Genomic DNA, 20747 nt, shown 5'->3' on the forward strand with positions numbered 1-20747 from the left:
AAGAGATGACAAACCATGCCCAAATGAGTAGTTAAGCAAACAACAACCAGCATGCAAGCCATGGTGATCAAGCAAACTGTGTTCTTATCTAGTATACTTTAAGAAGAGAAGGACAGTATAATAGCACACCTGATGGAACAGCTCTCCCAGATGCAAGCCATCTAGGTACTACAATCAAGATCTGGGTCTGCCACCCCCAAGGGAGAATTGATTGGTACCAACAAGAAGAGTCTTCTCAGTGGCAGCCCTACCAGTTATGGAACCAGCTTCACTGTTGGAGCTGAAGCCTGTCTGGTGCCAAGTCTCATATTTTTATCTGGTTAAGATTGGCCTCTATGATAGGGCACTTAATTTGTTTTATATTTTATTTGAGCATTACATCAACTGCTTAACAGGTCTTTTGATTTAATTTGGGTAAGCTATGCTCTTATCTGTCACCATGATCAATCTCTGGGGCCTGCCTCAAACTGCCACCTCTGAGGGAGGCTCAGTTGATGGCAGTAAGGAGAAGGTCCTTTCCCCCAGTTGGTGGAAAGAGGTCCCCACTGAGGCTGGCCTAGCACCAACCTTACTGTGTTTTGGTACCAGGTCAAGACTTTCTTCTATCGCAGGGCATTTAATTAGTTGGGGCTTTGTTTGTTTTTAATCAGGTTCAATCATATTTTGTTGTGCTTAATTTATTGGAATTGTATATTTTTAATCTGGTTTAAATTTTTTGTATGGCAATTTTTTCTCAATGTTTTTATATTGTGGTGCATTTCAGATTGTGTTTTAATGGATTGTCATAAAGTGCTCAAGAGCTTTGGCTGTTGAGTGATATAGAAGTTAAATAAATTATAGGTTTTTAATTTGACTTTTAAATTTTTATTGCAGTGTTTATATTTTATTATCTGTTGTGTGCTTGTATTTTATATGCTGTTGTAAACTCGGAGTGTTTGAGCAATTGGGCTATATAGAAATATAATTCATAGTAATAAAATTGTGTTGCTCTGGTTTTCTGCTCTGCAGAAATTCAAAGTTACATTTTCCAAGCAAGTGATTCTACAACTGTTAGATATATACATGTAAAATAATCAGCAAAACAGTGGTGCACTGTATGCTGCTTGTCTGAAGGCACAACCAGTTTACCCCTGGAAAAATATAATAAAATGCTACACGGAGAACATCCCTAATGTGTTTTTTATAGTCAGATGGGTGTGTTGTGTTCAGCATTGGGTGCTATGTTATAAGCTGCCTTGAAGACCATCTGGGGTAAAAAGACATAGATTCTTTTGAATTCATGTTATTTATTCTAAGTCTGCAGTCATATGCACACTTAGAAGTAATTGTTACTGAAATCAAATTTATTCCCACATAAGTTTGTTACACTGAGCTTCATGCTAGTTAGATTAGATTACGAGGGGGTGGGTAGCTGGGCTTTGATTCCTTTATTGGATGCAAGATAACTGCAGGACTAGATGTAAAATGCATTGGCCTTGGGTAGGCTAGGACCCAAGATGGGGAGGGTTTTTGTATGGAAAAGCTTTTTTTATATTTTGTGATCCTCACAAGTATTACTGGTGATTTCTTGGTCTTGTTGATCAGAAGATCTAGGCTGCAGCTGGTTAAAGCTACAACTTTCTCAGATTGCTGATCAGCTTTTTGGAGAACATATCTAGTCATAATTGCTAGCCCTAATAGACTGTAAGCATAATATTGCTCTTAGCTAGTTTCATGCTACCCAAATACCTGTGTGCTTTTTAATAGACAATATTAAGAACTAAACTAGTCCTTCAGTAAGACAGCTTAATAAGAATTTTCTGCTTTCTGAGTGTGGAATATTGGCTGTGTACATAGCTCTTGACTTGCTTCTCGTTCAGCTTCTTTTTTTTAAATTGGGTTATAGGTAGGCACTTTTCTCAATTTTGCCATTCAACTGATACATCATCTACTTCGTTTCCCAAGTGTGAAAAAGCAGGTGATCTTTCCTTGAAAGTGTGTCTTGCAAAGGTCATGAGAACTTGAGTTACATACTTTGAAGGTACAAGGTGTCGTTACTGCTATGCAGTGCTTATTTAACACTACTAGTTACACTGACAGTTTTTACCAATAAAGATTACCATCTGGATCAAAAAATGTGTTGGGAGTGGTTTGGAGGTAGAAATGGAAGTGGGATAGAGAGGATGACACCATTGCATCTGTACAGGGCACCATGAATCAAAGATGCAAAGGCAGAAGGAAAAGAAAGAGAATGCTGTCCTCTCTTGGACAGTGGAATCCTGATGGATTGTCTGAATTCAGAAATAGTTTGGAGGTGGGCTGACGCTCAGTCCATCAAAGATGGGATTGTTGATAGCTGGCAGGTCAGTCTGCTTGAAAATTATTATTTTAAAGTGTAACCTCCATCTAGAGCAGATTGACCATCTACTTCTGATGGGCATGCGAGTCATCAAGATTGCAGCTTGGCTCTGCTCCTGGATTGAGTGTGGTTACTTGGTTCACATACAGAAGCTGTAGCTAAGAGTGCTATTAAAAACCAGGTTTTACTTCTCTAGAATATCATAGCTTGATATCCTCTAGTTTAGGTAAGAGTAGTATGCTCTGTCCAGAATTGTTTGGATATTTCAGCTGTGCAGAATGCAATAGTCAGTCTTTTCATTTAAATAGCCAAAAATGCCTTATTAAGCTGTGCCAGTTACTTTTGAAGCACTATTCAAATGCTTATTTTAACCTTTAAAGGTCTACATATTCTGAAGGAATGTATTGTCTTCTTTCTTGACATCATCTGAGGAAATTCTGCAAAGGGTACTATTACTATCAGATGTCCATTATGTGGCAGCCAAGACTCAAGCCTTTTCAGTAGTGGCAGCTCTGACCAGCTCATTGCATGAGAATTGTACACATTAGAAAGTTTATTTTCTTTTCATGAAGTAATGTAATTAGAGCAGAAATGCTGGAAATCCTCAACTCAGCTGAGCAGGCAGTTATGAGTGCCTGCTGTTAAGGATTTTTATGCTGTGATTATTCAAATAGTCATATGTGGTAGGTGGGAGGAGAAACAGATGTACTTATTGTCATGCAAAGAGTGAAGTTTACATCTGAGCAAGAAGTTGAGCCAGGACCTCTAAGCAATAACTTGGCTGTGCTTGGCCTCTTACCAAAAAAGTGATTGAAAATATACATTAGGTGTGAGCAATGTTGCTTACTTTTAATTTATTTGCTCACTCCCAGCTATGTTTTTATGGACAGGCTACTCTGCGGGCATAACAATCAAACTTGTTTGTCTGTTTTCCTCCTCCCCATTCCTCCTCCCCCTATTTAGGAGGTAGAAAAGTCAGATGAAGTCAAAAGAGCGATAGTGTGGTGGAAAAAGAGGCAGACATTGCTCTCCTACTCTGCAGTTTGGCAGAGCACTAAGATGTCTGTGGACATGAACAGCCAGGGCTCTGACAGCAATGAAGAGGACTATGATCCCAACTGTGATGAGGAGGAAGAGGATGAAGACCCTGGGGACATTGAGGATTACTATGTGGGGGTGGCAAATGATGTGGAGCAACAGGGAGCAGATGCCTTCGATCCTGAGGAATACCAGTTCACCTGCCTGACTTACAAGGAGTCCGAGAGTACCCTGAATGAGCACATGGTCAGCTTGGCCTCTGCATTAAAGGTGAGCAGTGCTATGGCATTTGATGAAGGTGCACCTTCAAGGCTGCAAAATGGACAACACAAACTTGAATCATTGGTCTGCCATCAAAGCTGTGACAACTGACCAGAAGTGCTGTGGGTCTAGTGTGATTGTGTTTTCCTGGCACAGGGGTTGTGCTTGTGTGTATGAGCACCTTTTATGGAACTTCTTTAACACTCATGGGCAGCAAAATCACCCAGGGCTGCTGCTTTTGCTTAATCATTTACTTACTTCCCAGCAAAACTTCTACTTTTTTTTTTTAATGTATCCAGTCTTCGGTGTTACAGGTAAGAAGCCATGCTATAGCCATGCTATCCAGCTTGCATTTTTTGCAAACAGAGCAGGTTGTCTCATTGAAGCAAGGGAGGGGGAAAGAATCCTTCCCTGCTGCAGCTTCCATCCTTCTCAAAGACTGTTTTGGAGGGGCACAAGGACATGCAAGACGAAGAAGCAGAAGGGGAAAATTCTGTTTTATACACACAACTCTACTCATGCAACACTGGATTGGATTGTGCAGCATGTTTTTGGAGAACAGGGCATAAGCAGAGCCCTGCTGGATCAGGCCAAAGGCTTATCTAGCCTAACATTCTGTTTCTACAGTGGCCAACCAGCAACTATAAAAAGCCCAAAATCAGGCTGTGATTGCAGTAGCACCTTCTTAGTCACATTCCTCAGCAACTACTGTTGAGAAACATACTGCCTCTGATGTTGGAGATCACTTTTAGCCAAAATGACTAGTGGCCACTAATAGTTTTATTCTCCATGAATTTGTCTAATCTTCTTGTCCAAATTGGTGGCCATCACTACACCTTGTGTTGGAAATTCCATATATTAACTATGCACTGTGTAAAGGTGGTCTTCCTTTTATCTGTCCTGAATATCCCACTACTCAGCTTCACTGGATGACCATGCATAATTTTATAATCTGTATCTATTCCTTATTTGCATTTTTCTAAGTTAAAGAGCTTCCAACTTGTTTACATTTCCTCATAGTGGAGTTGTGCTTCCCTCTTGTTCTTTTTGGCCCACTTTTCTGCAGTTTTTCTAGCTCTAAAATACCTTCTTGTGCCCAGAATTGCACTCAATAATACAAGCATAGTTGCCTCATACATTTGTCTAAGTAAGAACATCTTTTAACCTGAGGGCTGATTCCATTCATGGAAGCTCTTGGGGGCGACATCCCAGTGGTCGGAAGGGCTAAAAGTGAAAGGGATGGAACCTAAAACAAACATTAGCAACATATTTTAGCTTAATGCTGTTACTACCAGTAATTAAGCCTTAGATGAGGCATTCTACCCTTTTTAGAATGGGGGAAGAAGCTGCAGAAAAGCTGGGAAATCACCAGGTGATTGGTAGTTGTGGGTAAAGAGATGGAGACAAGAGAAAGGTGTTGGTCTTCTGGGGCATCCTGGATGACCAGATTGAGCTCTTCAGGGTCAGATTTGGCTCTCAGGTTCTGCACCCCAAGCCTAAAGACATTAGGAGATTGGCAATTTTATTTTAAGTTCCTTTTCTAATGATTCTACCATTGATTCTGACTATTTCACAGCAGTGGGACTTTGAGTCAAAGTTTTTATTGAGCTAGCCACCTCAGCCAAAGATCCTTTTTGGCTCATCATTCACTGGCTGTCCCAGAATCATCAGTATGAACAGGAAGTTAGGATTTCCCCTGCCCCCCCAGAGTGCATCACTTTATACTTGCTTACATAGAAATGGATCTGGAGGAGGCCTGTTGGAGGTGTTTGCAGTTGTCTTGTTTTTCCCACCCTAAAGCCTGTTGTTGTTAGTTGAAGGCTTAAGTTCAAATATGGGTGAATCTATTAAAAACAAATTTCCACTGAAACCTCATAGTTCCTAAATAATGGTGTAGATCTGATGAGCACCAACCATGTTCATTCGCAACAAAATAGAATATTATTTACACTGTTTCATTATTATAAGATGGTTTTGAGGGCTTGGCTTTTTCTCTGTGGAGGAATAGGGTCTGTCTTGTGATTGTCACCCCTAAGAGTCAGATATTAATAACATCATCCTATCCATGGAATTTAATTGGGCTTACTTTCAGGCAAGTGTGCAGGAAAAACTCCACTGAACAACTTGTGTGTATGTTCTCATTTCGTCTTCACTCTGTCTTGACCCAGCCTCACCCTCACAAGAAGAGAGTACTAAACAAAAATGAAATACCAATGGTTAGAGCAAATACAATGATTACTGGTCAGAATATAACAGTTTCTTACCATTTGATGAAATTAAATCTGTAAGTTTGGTAGGTAGAATGTAAATATTCATATTTGTGAAATGCCAGTTTGGTTATTCACTTCTGTGGGAAAGGCTATGTTAACTCAATATATCTGGTTGAGGCATTCATAGAGTTAAGACTTTAACTGTATAATATGCTTGTATTCTAACATGCTTCTTTTCAGATTGCATAATAGCCCTATTTAGGCATTTGTCTTAATGCAGGAGGTCTAAGTTTGGATAGAGGGGTGGGGCCAAGCATCTCCTACATCTCCAGGCATGCCATTTCTTCTTCCCTCAGTTCAGACTTTGCCTTCTTGAATTAGCAAGATTTCAGAGGGAATTCTAGTCTCTGCTTGAAGAGCATGAGACCAGTGCACATGCCCAATCTGACTACTCTCTGTAATACCTCACATTTCAGGTGAATGTAGGACTAATGTTAGCCTAGTTATTACTTCAGTGAAATTTAGTATTCACATTTTTTTAAAAAAAAATCAGATTTAAAATGTTAAACATAATTGACTCTTTGCAGACCCTTGTCTTTTGTCTTTTACTAGTTCTTTGAGGAACTATGCAAAGCAGTCCAAAGGAGAATACTGCCTCTGGGATGAATAGATGGCTGGAACAGGCAATTTGTGTGCTTTACCATGCTGCTTCTACCTGTCCTGTGTAATTCTTTGGAACCAAACAAGTTCCTTCGTTTATTATGTTCTGTGAAGGAGCTGGAGCCAGAGCCAAAGTATACAAGGGATGTAATAGGATCATGAGGAGAATTTATAGGGGTCAAGTAACTTGGTGGCCTGAAGTTAACCATTCTTTATTTAGACACCCATAATGTGTTAATTTATATAAGTAAAAACTAGCTTTTATTGTGTTCCTGAAGAATGTTCTGTGTAAATGAAAAGCATTTGTAGTTTGTGGTTGTGCTATAGTTAGCATCTTTTCTTTTCTGCACAGCTGCGTTCTAAATATTGCAAAAGGGAAGCCCAAAATGCTATGCTAATAACTCAAAATGCATCCTAAGTTATTAGAGATGGGCAAAAAATTAAATTCCAAATTGGCAATTAGAAATTGTATTGTCTTTTTTGAGAAGTAATAATCATAGATTGCAAGAGAAGCAGATCAGAGCTACCTGTAAACAGACCACCTATCATTACTATGATGGGTGGTCTGTTTACAGGTAGGCACTCTTGCCTCATACTGTACTAATGACTAATTGCTGCTTGGAAAAAAGGACAATTTCTCTGTACACACAGAACTGAAAAGAACAGTCTCCTGAAAGTATTTGGCTAATGCTGTTTGAGTAGAAGATTTAAACAATAAGCTTGGAAGCTTGCGGATGCCAGCGTTTAGCACTTCTGCTAAGCCATCTAGCATAATCATGACACACAGATACGGCCTGCCATGAACTTTAAAGACAGCAACAGCTGAGTCTCTTATCACCAAGGATGGTGTGCAGAACATTTTGTTGGAACTCATGATGGTTTTATTGATAGTGCTCTAATGGTCCACAAGCTCAAATCAGATGCCAAATGAAACTGTTGCCCCACTGAAGCCTGACAAGTATATTGGGACATAACTGAGATGTCTGATCCTGTTCTATTTGTGCATATTAAATATCAGATGTGTTTAGAAAATCTAATAGCACTTTGATGTCTTGGAAGGTGTGTTTTCTCTTTTCATGACTTTATTCTCTCATTTGTTACCTGCTCTTCAGCAGTTACCTCTGTTTTCAAAGGCTCCATTGAGGGGGTTTAAGCAGCAGAAATAAGTTCAGAAACTCATCTTAGGGCTGTTGATAATATGCTTGTCAAAGATAGTTTAAGGCATATGCAAATCTTCCCCATTCTTGAAAGTTATGGAAAGAGAAGAATAAACTTCTGGGGAAAACAGAATTTAAGGCAATTCAATTTGAGCAAGTTATGTAATACAGGGTAGAAGTGATTTAAATCATGATTTAAATCTCTAGTCAGCAAGACTAGATTTAAGTCATGGTTTTCTCCATAATTTGCTTGCATGCTTGCCCTACCCATAGGTAGGGGGACTTTATTAAAATATTCCCAGACTGGATCTCTTTTACAGCCTGCTACTGTTATCTCTTCCAGGGAAAGAATAATATAATAATCCTCAGGTTATACACCAAAATATCCAAGACTTGTGGAGTATTTTGCCGAAAAGGTTCACTTTCATTTTCACTGCTTGTGCCTCCCTCCCTCACACATAGCTTCTTGTGATGATCTATTCCACTCCCAAAAGGCTTCTTCTATTCATTGAATTTTTTAAAACTTTGCACTTAAGAGGAAAGGGGTTGATTCTGTGCACAGAGATTTACCATTGGAACAACGGAATTAAAATCTTTTTCTCAACTCTGTTATAAGGTTGTTGCTCCGAAGAAGAACATGTGATCTCTTTAGACACAAATTCACAGTTTTGAGAACCGTAAAACTAAATATTTGTGATAATATTTTCTAGATAGAAAAAATTGTCCAGAAATCTTACTGACATTGTGAATAGATTAATAGAATTCATTCCCCCCCAACCCCCCCCCCAAACAAAACAAACCCCATTGCATGAAATACAGCCTCATGCTACATAATTAAACCAATCCTTATTTATGATGAATAACCTTTGGAGTATAATGTATCTTAAATGGAAACAGAAACAGAACAAGTCATAAGGGACCCCCCCCCCCCCAGGCCATCTAGTTTGACCCCCTGGCTCCAGCCAGCCCCACTAATGGCATGCCTACCTAACTATAAATAGATTTTTCATTAAAAAGCATTTTATTTTTTTAAAAAAATCCAATTTAAATTGAAAACTCAAATTTTATTTTTTTTTTTAAATCATTGAATTTTACCCGTTCTGCTTATTTAAAGTTTTTGGATGCTGCCTTGCTTTTCTACAGCCAGTGGAACAGCACTTGCAAAGGTGGTATTAAAATCAGGTTCTGTTTTTAGCCAGACTCACTTCCTGTTCAGTTAAATTGTATCCTGACTTTCATTATATGAGCAACCTTCACTGAACCCAGAGAGCCTTTTAATTACAAATGTGTTGTACTTTGGGATTTCTACTATGTCACCTTAAATGTCTAATCTAGAGTAATTAATCCTAGCACTGCTTAAACTGTACTGTGATTATGGTCACTAAAGTAGCTTTGATGACCTAGAGCTATAATTCTTTTGTGAGACCATTTTTAGTACGTTGTGTTGGCAAATTGGTTCTTTGGAAACCTTGTTTGGCTGGCTACTTTATGTATCATGAATTAATGTTCAGCCATACAAAAACTAGACATTGGAAGTGTAATCATAATCAAACAATTAGCATTTTAAGGATTCAGTATTCCATTTTATCATAGTAAACTTTCCAGCAAACTTGAAAGGTGGGTTAGCATTATTATTCTTGTACTGCATATTTAAGTCTGAGAAGTGACTTGTTGAAGGCACAATAGACCAAGTGAAATTTGAAGCAGACATTTTCTCCTCATAGTTCACCCTTGTAGCCACTGTGCAACACAACTTCTCATTAGGTATAGCAAAGCTGTAATCTAATCTCTAGATGTCACTTTGCCAGTAAGAATAGTACAGCCTCCATTCTGCACTCCCCAGCATACTTAGGTCTCACAATAACATAGACAGTAAGAGATGGAGAACATATATGAGCTTAGATAATATAAACTGAGGGATTGGGTTGTTCATGAAATGTGCTTATAGGTCAGGAAAACTAAGGCCTGGAATGCACTGGGATTTATGAGCAATTCCCAAAACAATAAAAAGGGCTTCTAGTTAATGTTAGGACCAAAAATAAAATTTATAGGGGATAGATCTACTCTTTAGGAATGTTAATGACAGGTGAGGTGCTAGGAGACTGAAGGTGGGCAGATGTTTTCCCCATATGCAAAATGTGAGGTGGAGATAGGTCTGCAAAATGACAAACTGGTCAGCTTGATTTTCAGCACTAGGCAAAATAGAAGCACAGATTAAAATAGTCAGGCGCATCTAGAAAATAATGCATTAATTAATATGAGGCAATTTAGATTTGTCACCAATAAGCTGTGTCAGATACTCCCACTTTTAATATAGTCACTAGTCTTTGCCTTCTTTGTGTCTGTTTATCAGAGAGAGAGAGAGAGCACACATTTTAGCACAGTGCGCATGAAACAGTCTTGTTCTCACTTTTCCTAAAGATAAACCTTTTTTTTTTTTTTGTGAACTTTGATTAGAAATTCATGAAACCCATGTGGGCCAAATGAACTTCTTTTCAAGTTGGGATCTAATTGACTTTCCCTAAGCTAACCATTTATTATCCCAGTTAAATATGAAAGAGTTCTGTTTTGGTTTTTTAAGTCTTAGATTTGGCATTTGGTGTGCTTGTGTGAAGAAAAATAAATTTCTTTCATGGCAAAGCATCAAAATGGCTGGTTTAGTTCTTTGGCAAGCCTAAATGTAGTGCTTCCAGGAAGACCTAAAACTTTTTATGGGAAATACCACATATTACACAATCATGTATATTTGTATTTCAAGAAAAGTGACTTTAATATTCCTCACAGGGAATTCGTTGCATTAGGAGAATGAGCTAAACATGTATAAGCTACTTAAAATTGTTTCTAGCTATTTTGTGGCCTGTTAGTAGTTGATTTAGCAAATATTTGCATATCTTTAACATGGTAAATGTCAGACTGGTGGGCATGTTGTAGTACTGTGCTGTTGTTGTTGTTGTTATACACCAGCAAATCATTTCTGCCCTATGGAGATACTATAAAATAATGCTCTCCAACATGTCCTGTCCCACACAGCACCAGTCAGTTCTTGTAACTCAGGGCTGTGTCTTCCTTCGATCCATCTCAAATTTGGTCTTTGTTTTCTCCTTCTGCCTTCAACTTTTCCTCGCCTTACTGTCTTCCATAGTGACTCTTGCCTTCTCATGATGTGCCCAAAATACGGCAGCTACAGTTTTGTCACTTTTGCTTCCAGGGAACGTTCTGGCTTGATTAGAGCAGGATCCATGTGTTCATTTTTCTGTCAGTTCAGGGTATTCACAAAACTCTCCTCTAGCACCATGGCTTCAATTTCTGTCCTGTCAGCTTCCTTCACTGTCCGACTTTCATACCCGTAAATAGCAGTCAAGAATACAGTCATGTGGATGGCCTTGGCCTTGGCCTCCAGCAAGATGTCCTTACACTTGATTATCTTTTCTACTTCTCTCACTGATGCCCTTTCAATTCCCAGTCTTCTTTGTATTTCTCTGCTGCAATCTCCCTTTGAATGGATGACTGAGCCGAGGTATGCAGAATCCTTCACAGTTTCATTTTCTTCACTGTTGACATTGAATTCTTACAGAGTCACGATTTCTGTTTTCTTAATGTTTGGCAGAAGTCCTGCTTTTGCACTTTCTTCTTTCCCTTTCATCAGGAGTTGTTTCAATTCAGAGCTGCTCTCTGCAAGTAAGATGGTATGATCTTACATACGGTTGTCCTATCTTCCACCAGTTTCACTCCTTCCTATGATCCTAATGTAGCTGCCTTATAGTATGTTTTGTGTACAGTTTGGACAGATTGACATAAAAAACCCGCTTCTCTGATACCTTTCCCTGTAGGAAACCATACTGTTTCTCCATATTCCATCCCAACAGTAGCATTTCTACAGGTTATGCTTCAGGATAATCAAGTACTGAGGCGCCCCCATTTCTTTCACACAGTCAAAAGCTTTTCTCTTGTCTATAAAGCATAGACTGATCTGCTTTTGAAATACTCTGGTGTGCTTCAGAAACCAGTGTATACCTGTGATACAATCTTGAGTGCATTTTCCTTTTCAGAATCCAGCTTGATCATCAGGCATTTCTTGCTCCATATAGAATAAAATTGTTGGTTGCAACACGTTGAGCATCAGTTTACTTACATGGGAAATTAGTGCAATGGTCTTATAGTTGCTGCACCCCTTTTTGGGGGATTGGAATGTAGATAGAATGCTTTCAGTCTGTGGGCCATTGGTTTGTTGTCCATATTTATTGGCATATTCTTGTTAGGATTTGGACTGATTCAGTCTCTGCCACTTGAAATAATTCTAATGCGATCCCATCCACGCCAGGCACTTTATTCCTTTTAAGTGCTTTCAGAGCTGCTTTCAGTTCACTTTCTAATATTGCAGGCTCTTCCTCATAGGATTACTCTTCAAAGGAATCTGTCATCTTTTTATCTCTTCCATATAGTTTTTCCATGTATTGCTTCTACCTTCTCTTACCTTTCTCCTGGTCAGATAGTAGGTTCCCTTCTTGGTCTTTCAGCATTACCAATTTATGTTTGAATTTCCCTTTGATTTCTTGGATCTTCTGGAAGAGGTCTCATTTTTCCTTTTCTGTTGTCCTTTTCTGTTTCTTTTCATTCATCATTGTCATAGTTCTTTTTGACTCTGTGTGATAGTCGCTGAAGAGTTGCATTCAGGATTCTGACCCTATTTCTGTTGACTTTTGCTTGTAGCCTGTCCACAGCAATTAAGTTTCTTTGATTATTTATCCAGGCTTATTTGTTTCTGCTATGGATTTTTTTTTGCATTCTTCCCTAATAGTGTTTCTGGTTTGAGAACACAGTTGAGTTCAGTAATGCTAATGTTTTATATGGACTTTTAATTCCTCAGGGAAGTTATTTAAGTTGTACTTTGGCACTATGCTTCTGTTAAGTGACATTTTTCACTTTTACTCTGATTTTTGTTATTAAGAGTTTATAGTCACTACTACAGTTTGCTTCTGATCTTGTTTTGGTAGTGAGAATACAGCTTTGCTACTTGTCACTTCCAATTTAGCCAATATAGAACTCAGATAGGCTATCTGGTGATGTCTATGCATACAATCAGCTGATTGGCTCCCTGATATGTACTTGCAATAAACAGATGGTTGGCTTCGTAGAATTTTATGAGTCATTCTCCTACTTTGTTTCTGATTCCTAAGCCAAATTCTCCCGTATTTGATTCTGCTTTGCTTCCTACTTTTACATTCCAGTCACCTTTGACTATCAGCATGTCTTGTTTTGGTGTGCTACCAATTTCCTCTTGGATGCCTACATAACATTTTATTTTCTTCAGCATCTGTTGTTGGAGCACTTGAATGATGGTTAAGTTAATTTGTAGGTCTTCCACAAATTGATTGATACGGTTCTGTCAAATGTTGCCTTGTGGCCCCTTACTTCCTGTGCTACATTGTGCCTCAGTATTAGAGCTGTTCCGTTTCTTCTTGGTTTGTCATTTCCAGAGTAAAACACTTTGTGCTTGTCTGACTAAAAATGTTCTATTTCAATCCACTTTAGTTTGTAATTGCACTTAACTGTTCCATTTCTTGATTTACAGTTTGCCTTGCTTCATACCCCTCACATCCATGTTGTGTGTGTGTGTGTTAGTTATGTGGCATCAGACTTTCTTTTAACCCCTGTGCACATCATGCACGATATTTCCTTTTGACTTTGATCTAGCTGCATCATTGGTGATCGTGCTATTTGTGCTTGTCCTTTGTCCTTCCCCAGCAACTAGTTGAGTGCCTTCTGACCTGGGAATCTCCTCTTTTGTCACTCTCTTGTTTCATTTTGGATTATTTCATCATAGGTTTTTCAAGGTAAGAAAATTCAGAAGTTATTTATCATTGTCTTCGTCACTGCAGTTGTATGTGCAAGTTCCTGCTCCAGCATTGCCTTCGACCTCTGCTGCTGCGTAGTCGCCACTCTGCCTCCCTGCCTCCATTGCCATTAGAGGTACACATTAACTGCTGACGATGTAACTGTCACTCTTGAAGAATTTGGGTGCTTTTTATTCTGGTGTCTCAGATACAGCCATTCTGCCTTGGCTGACCCTGCTAGGAGACCAGGCAGGTGAGAGAGTGTGGCTTCCTGGCAGCATTGTTCTTGGCATCTCTGAAAATCTCAAGCCCCGTCACCTTGTTAATGTGTGGCTGTTTTGTCTCTGTCAGAAGTCGAAAGTACTTCTGTCTCTGCTCATGGTTTATATCTGTTTGTGAAATAGTGAATTTAATTTTTCAGAAATAAGGTATATACTTGGAAATCAAGAAACTTGAAAAACCAAATTGTCATGCTCTGGGGGCCTTCCTCGGAGTAGCAACTCCAAGGGGAATGTGGAAGGTGACCACAAGGGGGAGGGTTTTTTCAGTGATGGCCTCCCATCTATGGAACAGCGTCCCCTCTGCAGCCCAACTGGTGCTGAACCTGTCACCTTTTGGCACCAGCTTAAGATGGCCCTCTTTTCTGAGGCCTTGAAATACTTGGCTACCCAAGGGCTTCAGGGGAATCACCAGGTGTCTCACAGAATAGTTATTTTATTCTTGCTATTGCGTGTTTTTATCATCTGTTTTTAGCTGTTTTAAACTTTTTAATGATTTTTCTGATTTTATTATTAATGTCTGTTTTCGTGGACTGTGTAAACCACCTAGAGAACTTTAGCTGTGGGGTGGCATAGAAATAAATAAAGCCAAAGGATTTCTTTCTTTCTGCTTTGTTTTTGAGCCTATAGCACGTGTTGCCATATTTTTTGAAAATATATTTGATACTGAGAGCTAGCAACTTTTAAAAGTTGGTTGAGAGTGTGAGCTCTGAATCAAAGTCCTGTTTAAAGTTTTACCTTAGTCTTGAACTGCTTCTGAGGAAATAAGCTTTTAACACATCTTACCTTCACTTTCATCTGAGTTTATGAAAATATGTCAGGTAACATAGTCATTTCTTTGTGGCCACTTGTTGAGGATATTATCACAGAACACACTTATTAATATGAGCAACCTGATCCTATGCATAATTTCTTAGAAGTTAAGTCCAACTGGACTGGATAGAAAGAGATGTTCTATTATAGCCTCTCCTGCTCCTGAATAGATGGGATACCCTAAAATCAGACTGCTTGTGAGGAGGCTTCTACTGCAGATTCAAGAAGAATTGGTGGAAACAGCATATCGCACCCATCTTTGTGACACTGGGATACAAGCTTCTTTATTTAGTGAAACCCATTTTCAAGTAAATATGCATAGAATTTTAACAAAGTATTCTGGTTCCAAATTGAAATTCCATAGGTGTAGTAGGCAAGTCTCTCTTTTTCTCATTGTCTTTGCCTCTGCTGTCTCTGCATGTGCACCTGCATAGGAGGACATATTGCTTTACCTGATAGGGCTGTTGTAAGGATTGCTGAAGTGTACTTAGAGTGGATTTCAAAAATGCTGAATATTATACCATAAAAAATACACTGGGGTCTAAGTAGGAGCTGCACTAGAAGAATGTTGGAATGATTTTACCGTATAATCTTGTATTTCTAGAATCATTACTAAAAAGCTAACAAGGAAAATATAGACTAAATATTAGCATCACTGGGACTTGCATTGGGGCTTTTTTTGAATCCTAGTAGCACTAGTGAAGAGAGTTCAGCTGCGTGGAGGAGACCAGTTGAGTTAAGGCTAGTGCATGCAGATTCAAAGTGAAGAACAAGTTATTCCAAGATTTAATTAGAGATTTTCTTGCTGCCTTAATGACTGTCACATTGAATAAAAGGCCTGTTTGTTAGGCACGTTGTACTTATCAATCTTGTACTGCATTCATTATGAATATCTCCTAGTGAGCTAGTGCGCATCATGTGACCAGACTGACAGAGTGAATGCAGTAATACTCAGCTGCAGACATAGTTGTCATGTGAAATCTTGTCAAATATTTTCCATAACACCGGGCCATAAGTATTCAGAATGGAAAGGGAACCTTCTCAGTGGATATATGACAACCTTGTAGGACATGTTGAGGTTCTACGTGTGATTTGATGCTCTGGGTAGTAGCTGAAAAGTACTCCATCTAGGAAGTACATACTTTGCTTCTGGGAGTCGGTCTTCTCCCATCCTGGTACATTCTGACTGGAGCGCTACCTAGTTTCAATCCAAAATCTCTGGAAGACACAAGGTTGGAGAATGCTCATGCAAACAACAGTTTGAGGAAAGGGCACTCAATTTCTGACCTTCAGGAAAAGCAGAGAGTTGTGGTACGCTCCCTTTGCTGTCTTCAGATAGAAGAAAGAATTAAAGTGAAGCTGGCTACTTGTCCACCAAACCCACATGTCTGTGTTGAGTTAGTTGGAGGGGGGAAGCAAGCAGAGTAATTATGGAGGTGCAAAAACTTTTGTGAAATATTGGTACTAAAATAGTTGTTCATGAATGCCATCAAAGGGCTAGACTGTTTGAAGAACTTTCTGATTAAGCTTTGGTAAACAGTGGTAGTGGTGGGAGAAGAATGCTTTTATATTCAATGTGAACTAAAAGATTTCACAAAATTCCAAGCTATCCAAAATGCTATTCGATAGTTCTGCTTATTAGGCTTGGAACCAAAGAACCAAGAATGAATAAAAGCATTCAGATGTGAGCAATAACCAGCACTTTAGGAAAAAAACATTAAGTTCACCAGCCAAATAAATACTGAAGCTTCCTAGTTAACCTCAGTCTTTTAATGTGATTTGTTATAAACTGCTTCCCTGCAATGTTTTCCTTTGCATCATATTAGTGCACTTACAACTGAGTTACTTCAAGTTTCTCATTATGTTGCAGCATCCTAAAAACTGGGGTGGGGGGGATCTACTTTGAGAATTAAGTTCAAGTGCAGTTTCCTGGGATGTTTTTTAAGGTGCTTTACCATCTCCCTATCTGTTCAATCTGTATGCAGAATATATCATAAGGAAAACTAGATTAGGATCAGAGGAAGGAGTGAAAACTAGTGGAAGATAGGACAATAATTTAAGATATGCAATACCTCCTTACTGGCAAAAAGCACCTCTGAATTGAAACAACTCCTGATGAAAGGGAAAGTAGAAAGTGCAAAAGCAGGACTTCTGCCGAACATTAAGGAAAAAGAAATCATGACTCTGAGTTTGTGAAATTCTTACAATGTCAACAATGAAGAAAATGAAACTGTGAAGGATTCTGCATCCCTCGGCTCAGTCATCCATTCAAAGAGAGATTGCAGCAGAGAAATACAAAGAAGACTGGGAATTGAAAGGGCATCAGTGAGAGAAGTAGAAAAGATAATCAAGTGTAAGGACATCTCGCTGGAGACCAAGGCCAAGACCATCCACATGATTGTATTCTTGACTGCTATTTACGGGTATGAAAGTTGGACAGTGAAGGAAGCTGACAGGACAGAAATTAATGCTTTTGAAGCCATGGTGCTAGAGGAGTGTTTTGTGAATACCCTGGACTGACAGAAAAATGAACACATGGATCCTGCTCTAATCAAGCCAGAATGTTCCCTGGAAGCAAAAGTGACAAAACTGAAGCTGCCGTATTTTGGGCACATCACAAGAAGGCAAGAGTCACTATGGAAGACAATAATGGGAGGAAAAGTTGAAGGCAGAAGGAGAAAAGGAAGACCAAAGATGGATTGATTCTATAAAGGAAGACACAGCCCTTTATGTTTTGGGGGGCATTCATTCATAAGAGTTCATACACAAAGCAACAACAATTAGCAACAAAATAATAAACCCTCCAAAACTTCCTTTAAGTTTATTAAAGTTGTCATGCTTGTTGTGTTGCATACTCCTGCTGGGCCTGATGGAAAGACTGGAGATAGCAGGTTTTAGGAAGAAGTTCACGCAGCCTGTCTGGCACTAGGGCACAAGGTGATTCGGATTCTCAGGACTTTGGTGCTGATAGGTTTTACATCCATCTGTGTTCTCCGTAGGGAATTGATGCTTAATCCTGTGCTGCCTTTGTTATCTGCACTTATGATATGGAGACCTCTGTGTGAGTACAGGCTAATCTTAAATGCCCAAACCATTGTAGAGTATTTAATGCTTCTTCAGCTGTCAAGTCACTTGGATTGGTAGAGTTTGGGTCAAAGTTTAAGGTTTTCAGTGCAAAGGAAGCAAACCTTTGTGCACAGAATAAAGTGTACAAGTGGCCTATAGTTGCATTTTTCTATTAACATCATTTTTGTTTTACATGGATTAGTTTATTCAAAACATTTGGAAGACTTTTGCATGGAGCACGTGTTGCAGCATAGGATAGAAGGGAAATGTAATAGTGGACATTGAAGAAGTGCAGGGAATGGTACAGAAACCCTGGCAGACCTACACTGATCTGTCTGGCATTTTTCAGGTCTTATCTTGCAGCTATGAGGACAGAAAGCTTGTTTGAAGCAAGCTGAGATTGTAGGATTACCAGAGAATGTAGCTGAATGAATTCATCTGCATTGGGGATGTATGTATCCATGGCCTTGCATGTATGAAATATACTAAAGGACAACTGTCTGGTGACTCTCCATTTTTATAACTGCATTCTGGTTTCCTGTATGCATACTTCATGTGGTTTGGATTCAAAAGTTGAATGCAGTTTCTGAAACTCTGAGGGTTCTTCATTGTGTCTCTCTCCAATTCACCCCCGCCCCCAGTAAAATCTTCATAATTTCAAGGAAGGTCAAAGAAATGGCAGTTTGACTGGGTGTCAAAGTTATGGCACTGTCAGTCACTTTAAATCATGAGGCAGGAATTTTTGGACCCGCTCCTTCCCCCTTGTTGCTTTTGCCAATGTTTTCAAGTGCCAGCTGCTAGCTTTCATAATGGGTCTAAATTTAATGCAAATTTAAACCTGAATGCAACATAATGCTACAATATTCTAAGAATATTAGTCTCTTTGATTTGTATTTTCTTTTTTTTTTCTTTTTAGGTATCTCATGCAGTCGCTAAGCTTGTATTAGTTAACTTCCACTGGCAAATCTCAGAAATTTTGGAAAGGTAAGTATGTATGTATAAATTTTGACAGCTTGCCTCATTCTTCCTTGTCAAAAGCAAAGGCTGTTTCTCTTGAAAGGTATCTAAGACAATCTTACATGTTTTGCTCACAAGGGTATGAAGTAAGTTTCAACTTTGTAAATAGTTCTTTGCCTAGACACCTTTGGTGAGTGAGGAATGTCTCCAAATGATCATATTGGAAAGCTTTGCAAAATGTTGGTTCTCCTCTTCTTTCCTCAGACCACAAATTACAAGTGTGCATAGGGGAGTGTAAAGTCTTTGCAAGTAGTAACTTTTGTGAACTTACTTGTAAGGTTGCCCTAATGCAGTGACAGCGAACCTTTTAGAGACCGAGTGCCCGAACTACAACCCAGAACCCACTTATTTATCGCAAAGTGCCAACACTGCAATAAACCTGAATACTGAGGTTTTGGTTTAGAAAAAAAACAACTCATACATTAACATCTTTTGTCTTAAAAGAAAAATACAATAACAGAGAGGAGGAGCCATGTTCACATTCAGCATCCCCAAGTCGGGGGATGCTGGGCTTGCTTGCGCCTGGGCGCGCGCACTCGCTCCCTCCTTCCCTCCTCACCCCCAAACCAGCCACCAGGAATGCCTCAGGAGCTTTGGCAGTGCTTGAAAGTTCACCGGAGGGGCAGAATGTGGATGGGGGTGTGGGGGGAGACCTAAACTAAATGTGAGGAGAGGCTGTCGAGGATCCCTTCCACGCTTCCATTGGGATCTTCCTCGAGGCGTCCCCATGACGCTGCCAAGCCTTGGCAAGTGGGGTTGGGTGGGGAGGGGGGTTCCTGCCACATGCCCACTCCTCTTGCTTCACAGCAGTTCCAGCCTCCACTTTTCCTCATTTTGGCCTCCCTCCCCAGGAAGTGCCATATCGATCCCAGCCGCCCTCTCTCTCCTCCTCCTTGCTGCAGCTGCTGCTCCGCCATCTTGACACCGTAGCTCACTCCCTTCACCCAACTTGCCCCCCCCCCCCGCAGCCACTGGCGTGGGAGCCCGGCCTAGGAGCGGGCAGGTGGGCGCACGGCTGCCTGGCTGCGCCTGCGGCTACCGAGTCGACAGGGTCCCACCACTGCACTAAGAGGGCGGCTTGGGTGGCTGCTAACATGCTGCGGGCTGGGAGGAGGAGGCAGGAGGAGGGCGCCACCGCCAGCGCTCTACACACCTGTTTGCTGCTTGCCCGCTCCCTTCCTGACACACCCACCACAGCTGCTGTGCCTGCCTCTGGCCACCTGTTTGCCACTGCCTCTTGCAGCGAGTCGTGGCTGATGAGTGACATCGTCACCTGGCACCATTACTCTTTCCGAATGTGTGCATGGCTGCTGGGGCGACTTGGCTCGTGTGCCAACAGGGAGGGCTCTGCGTGCCCGCTGTGGCAGGGGTGCCATAGGTTCACCATCACTGCCCTAGTGTATCCCATCATGTGTGATACAACCAGGATAGAATGAATGGCAGTTTCCTGATACATGAGGTATATACTGTTAGTATCAATATTTTTATTACCTCTGGAAATAACTCATTTTTCTGTTTTGAGAGCCTGCTGTATTTCCAGAGCTGCAGTCCTATGATTCCCTGGTATCACATACTGGGACTTTAATGTAGTCAAGTGCTGGGAAGCGTTGTAGGGCTACTTTGACCATATGAAAATGGTTAACAGAGCATGGATTATGAGGGGTATGGTTCACTAGCGTTCTTGGGTCTGAGAAAGGTAGTTTTCCCTGCATCAGTTTCCTGCTTCATTTGTAAGATGGGTGTAATAATGATTTCCTTTGCTTGGTGGTTGTGAGGATGGATAAGTTCATGATTCATGATCAGCATAGATATTTCCCACTAAAATCTGCAGCTGCATTTTGTTAACAATTCTGTAGTCATGGCCCTCTGATTTAAATTCTTCTTTCTGGTTTTCAGGCACAAGTCCAATTCTGTCCAGTTACTAGTGGAAGCACGAGTTCAGCCAGCCTCATCCAAACACGTAAGTAACTGGCTGCTCCAGCACACTTTTTACTAAAACTCCTTCTATGGTCCTCTGAGGGCCAATTCTCTTGTCTCCTGGTCTGTTTTCTGCTGGCTTCTATTTCATTCCTCTC

The 20747-nt window shown here is 40.2% G+C and overlaps 1 protein-coding gene across 2 annotated transcripts in view; it reads left to right on the forward strand.

Moving 5' to 3' along the window:
- Positions 1–20747, forward strand: part of ARIH2 (ariadne RBR E3 ubiquitin protein ligase 2) — a 43170-nt gene that overhangs the window by 6916 nt on the left and 15507 nt on the right. Inside the window, exons 2-4 of one of the 2 annotated variants that reach the window (XM_044451802.1) lie at positions 3302–3646; positions 18572–18639; positions 20569–20632. In XM_044451802.1, coding sequence (XP_044307737.1) covers positions 3398–3646; positions 18572–18639; positions 20569–20632 — 381 coding nt within the window. In that variant the 5' untranslated portion in view covers positions 3302–3397. The remainder of the gene's footprint in view (positions 1–3301; positions 3647–18571; positions 18640–20568; positions 20633–20747) is intronic. The other variant, XM_044451803.1, reaches the window with a different exon arrangement.

Source organism: Varanus komodoensis, unplaced genomic scaffold, assembly GCF_004798865.1.
Source record: "Varanus komodoensis strain SLA01 unplaced genomic scaffold, ASM479886v1 scaffold6_4, whole genome shotgun sequence".
Classification (NCBI taxonomy): domain Eukaryota; kingdom Metazoa; phylum Chordata; class Lepidosauria; order Squamata; family Varanidae; genus Varanus; species Varanus komodoensis.